The 7,684-nt window shown below is 27.4% G+C and overlaps 1 protein-coding gene and 1 long non-coding RNA gene across 2 annotated transcripts; both read left to right on the plus strand.

The window, feature by feature from the left end:
- Positions 1-17: 17 nt before the first annotated feature.
- Positions 18-1,944, plus strand: LOC112638485. Its single transcript, XM_025410316.1, has 3 exons — positions 18-90; positions 987-1,220; positions 1,727-1,944. Exons 1-3 carry the CDS (start codon positions 24-26, stop codon positions 1,942-1,944), a joined length of 519 nt encoding a protein of 172 aa, XP_025266101.1. The 5' UTR covers positions 18-23.
- A 3,672-nt stretch (positions 1,945-5,616) lies between these two features.
- LOC112638490 lies at positions 5,617-7,425 on the plus strand. The gene is made up of 3 exons (XR_003123017.1): positions 5,617-5,684; positions 6,496-6,574; positions 7,182-7,425. It is a non-coding gene; the product is annotated as an uncharacterized LOC112638490 (long non-coding RNA).
- Positions 7,426-7,684: the final 259 nt, after the last annotated feature.

The following is a 7,684-nucleotide window of genomic DNA, read 5'->3' on the forward strand; positions in this document are numbered from 1 at the left end:
AACCAGCATTAGAGATTATCCGTATGACAAAATTTCTTGAAGCAGCGTTAGGTGAAAATGTGCAACAGCAATCCAATAATAGCGATTCAGGTATTATGTACTATACTACTTTTGTTATTTTATGTGATATTTCAAAGTTATATATATATATATATATATTTACATAAGTTTTTTATAATAGATATTAATATTCTTTTTTCATTTCTAAAATTATCTTTTAATTTCTGTATTTTACTTTTTTATTATATATAGTTAATCAGAAAACAAAATCAAATGCATTTATAAATTAGTTACAAAAGTTCAATGTGCTATAACTATGGATATATATGAAATGGAACAAAATAACAATGAATACAACAATGAAATATTTCAGTCTTAATTTGGATCTTTCTTCATTCATCAAAGTATGAATATGTTAAGTATGATATACTGAAGAAAATCTAAATAGAGACTGAGACGTTTCATATTGTTGCATTTATTGCTGCTTCGCTTAATTTTTACATATCTACATCTATGATTGTAGCACATATTAGTCTTATAGTGATTCGGCATACATGCACTAACTGATCTGATCTAGTACTGTTTCGACATGGTGCGAGCAGAACTGTGTCCGTGCAGTATCAAACTGCACTGTCAGAAAAGTCAGTGCAACATTTTTTGCTCTCGTACAGTTTTTTTTTTCATTTCCGAATATAAATTCGTCATTAAAGCATTTTTCATTTGCTGAATACAACAATATGAATGCGTTAGAACTGTGAGCACAAACCGAATATGTGATATTGAAAATATTCATTCGCACTCAGTGAGCACTAGTACACTGTCCGTCATTAATTCAGATATGTTGCATATCCTATATAAATTCACGGGGAATGGAACGAATTAATGATGAGCAGTGTACAAGCGGTCGAATTCGCTATTAGTTTCATGAATCGATTTATATATATATTTATATAACAATTATCGTAGTATTATATTATTATTAATAGAAGAGGAAGGTACAAGAACAGATACGTCGAATGAAGCATCGGACAGCGAAACATGTATGATAAATTCACGTGAGCCTCTTTCAGTACAATCTGGAAAAAACAAATTTTCTAAAATTTGCATAACAAATAAACAACAAAAATCTATAAAAAGAAAAATTAAGCATCAAAATCATGCAATTACATATAACGACAATGATGAAAATTATTCTCCAAACATAAAAAAACGTCGCAGTAGTAAGTTTATTTTCTTTTCTATTTTACACAGTTTTCATAATCTATAAAAGATCGTATACTCTTAAATATTATTTAGTTTTACTTTTACATAAACAATGTCAAAGCATATATTATTATAAGTTCTAATGTGTAATGTAGATTGATACAATTTTAATACATTTTAATAAACATATTTTGATATATATATTTTGATATATATAATAAATATATTTTTATAATAAATAAATTTTTTATTTAAAAAATGATAATGAACAATAGTCTATATTAGCTAAATTTAAATTATTTAAATTATTCATATTTTTTATTAATGTATTATTTTTTAATTTTTAGGAATATTTTTTAGGAATATTTTAAAGTAAAACATTAGTATATATTATAAATAAATATTTCAAAACATTAATATATATTATAAATAAATAAAAGTTTATATTATAAATTCGGGTGAACTGTTCCTGTATGTTTAGTAGTATAATCTTATTAATTGTAATATTTAATTTATTTTGTAGCATCCCCATATGGTTTAACAAAAAGAAGACGTTGGACAGAAGAAGAACGTACTGCAGTAATTAAAGAATTTTCAGAGGAAATTAATTCTTCACAATTGCCATCTAACAAAAAAATTTCTTATGTAAAGGAAAAAAATAAATACTTAATCAATCGATCTGTTGCGCAAATTAAAACATGGCTTCATAATTATATATCTGGCAAAATTAAACGATATTAAATGGACAAATGTTCACTCAAAAATATTTTAATAATTTATTCAGAAACAATATATGAATTATTTTTGTTTAATGTTTAAGCTGTTAGCAATCACAAAAACATTGTTTTTATTTTCTGCAAAAAAAAAAGATTATTTAATTTTAGTTCAACACAATCAATCAAAACTTTACGTTTTGTTGCGCGAATCTCATAAAAAAGAAAATGAGAAAATATAGCAAAATACGTAATATAGTACAAAGTCATATATTTTGTTAAATATATATTAAATGCTTATGATTACACGTGCAATGCATATGCCATATATACTATTATATAAGTATTACATACATATATACTTATATGTATACACTGTTATATATAAAAAATATTTTGAATTATTTTAAATGAAATAAAGAATGATACTGTTTGTGCGACTACACATAAATTGCATATTTTTACAATTCCTATTATACATATATTTATTATTTATCCTTCAGTATCTTCTGTTTCTCTATTATTATTATACAAAAAATAATACACCATTACATTTTTCACATATAATATGATCCAATCGACATATAAACGTACATATAAAATAAAATAATTCTTCAATGACGCAGCTTTCCTCAATAAATTTTTAAAGATAAAACTTAGCCAAAATTTTCTTAGACAGATTTCATCAAGCATCTCATGTAAAGCGTAATCAATTATAAAATTAACTACGAAATATTATCACAGACGAAATATTATTAAAGACTTGCAAATTTGAGCAAATTTTTATGACTATTAAGTGGATTCGAAAAAGGGTTCAAAAATAATTAAAGAATGTATCAATTGCATTTGTGTTATTTATATAAATGTTTAGAGATTTAAGCAATATATTTGCAATATAGTTTTACAATATAGTTTTACAATTTATAATTATTTTGATGTAAATATACATCTACGAGGCAGCATATATTATCATTATAAATATCAGCATATATTATCATTATAAATATCATTGAAAATTTATTTCTGTACAAATTAAGAATATTGACATTATCAATGATTTTATAAATACTTATAGTGTAATTCATTAAATTATTAAAATAATTAAAAGCATTAATTAATTCCAACAATAATTATGTCACCGTGGGCGCCTCTGTTTAATTCTCGTCACTGTTTAATTCCCGTCGACAAGGACGTCTTTATCTTAGAGGTTTGCTTGAATCAACATTTTCAATTTCCTGAAACAAACAAAGAAGACACAAGCTAAATACCTACATACATTTGAAACATCCGTTATATTGTAAAATTAGACTTGTTAATATTTAGTCATACATTAAAACTAAGCACACAAAATTATTCACGATACATTAAATCTAATAGAGTCTGTTTAAAATTAACATTAATTAATAATTAATTATTACTAGTTATTAATTGTTCATTAAAAGATTAATAATTGTCATTCTAATTTAATTATTATGATTTCACTATATACCACTGTGCTAATTACAATATATAACATTCCAGTAATGTTAAAATGGGATTATAATATTATAAATTAACATAATTAACTCAAAACAATGAGTAAACGCACATGACAATTTAATTAGAAGCCTTAAGATTAAAAATATTAATTTAGTCTTTAAATGATGATTAAAGAAAATGAAATTTACTATCATATACAAAACACCTTAATATATATTAAACGCAGATATGTATGCAATTAAATTAGAAGTCACATGTATACATTCATTTAAAATTTTCTAATTAGACATAAGTTTGCGTATTTGTACTCATCTGATTATTAGCAATTCCACCAGTAAACATGTATCGAGCCTCAAATCTGACCACCTGAATCAAAGCAGCAACTTGTAAATGTAATGACACCAGACAGACAGACATTCAACACACTTCTCAGTAAGAACATCATCTGAAAAACCAGAGAAAGAATCAATAATATATTATAACAATATTGAGTCAATTATAGCAAATTAATATCACATTTATATATATACATATATATTTTTTTAAACCTGACATATATATACGCATATAGAAGGCTAACTTTATTCTGATTTTATAATTAATCATGACTAATTATTAATAAATAAACATTTCTCTGGATTAAACATAACATTAATAACAACACATAAAACTGTGCAATTAATAGTAATAATGAATGAACACAGTATACCACATCAATTAAGATTTTAATCTCGCTACATATATTTTCATGCTGTGCAACACTATGTATAAGTGTGACATAATAATATATATATTTTCAAGTGGACTATCAGCTCAGCTAAATAATTAGACACCTGGCTGTCCAATAAAATAAATATTTACAGGTGCTGAAAGTTACACCTGAGACAAACATAAAGTCTGGCTTTGCAATTCACATTTTCACATTGTATATCACAGTATATGGAAAATATTACGTTATACCGTACATTTTCAGATATATTATCAGCTCAACTAAGAGATAAAATGCACGATTTTCCAGCAAAACAATTGTTTTCATGAGCTGACAGTTGCACCTGAGATTGAAGTGTACATACATGTATATATGAATGCATATATCAATATTTTCAAAGAACAATCACTATTCAGACTTGAAAACAGACTATATTAAACAAGACTATATTAAACAGTAGAATGCACAGGTCAGTCAAAATTACACATTTATGTACATTATTGATATCTGTCACTCACATAATCTCCTAACCTACCTATACTTTTCCTCGTTTGAAATGCACCGATATGACACAGGATGCGTTCCTTTTGGACGCTTACACGCTTAAAGGTGCCTTTTCATGCGAACGCCCATTTCAGCGTCAAAAGATATCACGTGACCAAAAATAAAAATACCAATTCGTTAATTTTGATCACGTGATCTGTTTTGACGCCAGAAATGAGCGTCGAGTATCGACATCATATATATAGTACTCCTATATTGCCAATTCTGTAGGAGGAATGAGCGAAAACATTACGGTGCAGACGATAGCTTCTCTCTCGCACGGTTATCCGACGGTAGCACTTTGCGCATGCGTCAAATATATATATGGCATATATATGACATGCTACCGTGCGAGAGGGAAGCTATCGTCTGCACTGTAATGTTTTCGTTCGTTCCTCCTACAGAACTGGCAATACAGGAGTACTATATATATCAGCGTGAATTCGCACCTTAGTGTAGTCTATAATGGAACCTTAAAACGTAAGACTTAAGAAATTAACCAATCATATTCATGATTCTTTTATAAAGAACTCAATTGTGATTGATTAACTTCTTAAGTGTTACGTCTTAAGGTCTCATTGTAGACTACGCTTTAAAGGGCCGTCTACAATAGGCGTTGTAAGTTGTAGGCTGCAAGAAATTATCCAATCACAGTTGACCTTAGAGAAGAATATCGAACATCATTGGTTAGGCCTGTTCTATATAGAGTCGTATGTCGCAAGTCGTAAACAAATCGACCAATCACAGTTAAATTTAGAAAAGAATAATCCAATCAGACGACGTCCGACATCCGACTTACGACATGTATTGTAGACGGTTCTTAATGTGGCGTCTACAATGAGATTTTGAGGCGTAAGACTTAAGAAAATTGACCAATCACAGTCAAGTATGAAGAGAATACTCGACTGTGATTGGTCAATTTCTTAAGTTTTACGCCTAAAAATCTCATTGTAGACGCCGCATAAAGCGCGTATAAGTATTACTTATACACTGCATCCTGTGTCATATCGGTGCATTTCAAACGAGGAAAAGTATAGGTAGGTTAGGAGCTTATGTGAGTGACAGATATCAATAATGTACATAAATGTGTAATTTTGACCTGTGCATTCTACTGCTTAATATAGTCTTGTTTAATATAGTCTGTTTTCAAATCTGAATAGTGATTGTTCTTTGAAAATATTGATATATGCATTCATATATACATGTATGTACACTTTAATCTCAGGTGCAACTGTCAGCTCATGAAAACAATTGTTTTGTTGGAAAATCGTGCATTTTATCTCTTAGTTGAGCTGATAATATATCTGAAAATGTACGGTATAACGTAATATTTTCATATACTGTGATATACAATGTGAAAATGTGAATTGCAAAGCCAGACTTTATGTTTGTCTCAGGTGTAAACTTTCAGCACCTGTAATATTTATTTTATTGGACAGCCAGGTGTCTAATTATTTAGCTGGGCTGATAGTCCACTTGAAAATATATATATTATCATGTCACACTTATACATAGTGTTGCACAGCATGAAAATATATGTAGCGAGATTAAAATCTTAATTGATGTGGTACACTGTGTTCATTCATTATTACTATTAATTGCACAGTTTTATGTGTTGTTATTAATGTTATGTTGTATTAATGTTATGTTTAATCCAGAGAAATGTTTATTTATTAATAATTAGTCATGATTAATTATAAAATCAGAATAAAGTTAGCCTTCTATATATGTATATATATGTCAGGTTTAAAAAATATATATATGTATATATATAAATGTGATATTAATTTGCTATAATTGACTCAATATTGTTATAATATATTATTGATTCTTTCTCTGGTTTTTCAGATGATGTTCTTATTGAGAAGTGTGTTGAATGTCTGTCTGTCTGGTGTCATTACATTTACAAGTTGCTGCTTTGATTCAGGTATCAGATTTGAGGCTCGATACATGTTTACTAGTGGGATTGCTAATAACCAGATGAGTACAAATACGCAAACTTATGTCTAATTAGAAAATTTTAAATGAATGTATACATGTGATTTCTAATTTAATTGCATACATATCTGCGTTTAATATATATTAAGGTGTTTTGTATATGATAGTAAATTTCATTTTCTTTAATCATCATTTAAAGATTAAATTAATATTTTTAATCTTAAGGCTTCTAATTAAATTGTCATGTGCGTTTACTCATTGTTTTGAGTTAATTATGTTAATTTATAATATTATAATCCCATTTTAACATTATTGGAATGTTATATATTGTAATTAGCACAGTGGTATATAGTGAAATTATAACTAAACTAGAATGACAATTATAAATCTTTTAATGAACAATTAATAACTAGTAATAATTAATTATTAATTAATGTTAATTTTAAACAGACTCTGTTAGATTTTAATGTATCGTGAATAATTTTGTGTGCTTAGTTTTAATGTATGACTAAATATTAACAAATCTAATTTTAGAATATAACGAATGTTTCAAATGTATGTAAGTATTTAGCTTGTGTCTTCTCTGTTTGTTTCAGGAACTCGAAAATATTGATTTAAGCAGATACCTCTGGTGTGAGTCACATCATGTGATAGCATAACAACGTCAGATCCTTGTCGACGGTGACGGATTTTAAACGGAGGCGCTGGACGTGACAATATTATTCAAAAAATATTTAGAGATAATTGTATATTTGCTACTTTATTTAATTTTTACATGTCGACGTTTACAGTTGTCGCACACATTCGTTTTAACTTATTTAAGATTAAATGTATATAAAAGATGTGATAAAGCATTGCATATATGTACAAATTAGAAGTGTTGCAATATGTACCATTTTATCAAAAGTCTAACATTTAATATTATAACTTTTAAGAATTAAAGAGATTTTTTATTATTAGAATCCTATAACATGTAATTGATGATGTATCTGCCTATAATTAAACTTAGAAACTTAAATTTCCCTCAAGTCAACGAAAGCAACACGCCGTGTGCAAATTGTATGTGTCCGTTTATCGATAAAAACAAAACTCCGCGGGC

Source organism: Camponotus floridanus, unplaced genomic scaffold (genome assembly GCF_003227725.1).
Source record: "Camponotus floridanus strain SB8 unplaced genomic scaffold, Cflo_v7.5 scaffold309, whole genome shotgun sequence".
Lineage (NCBI taxonomy): Eukaryota > Metazoa > Arthropoda > Insecta > Hymenoptera > Formicidae > Camponotus > Camponotus floridanus.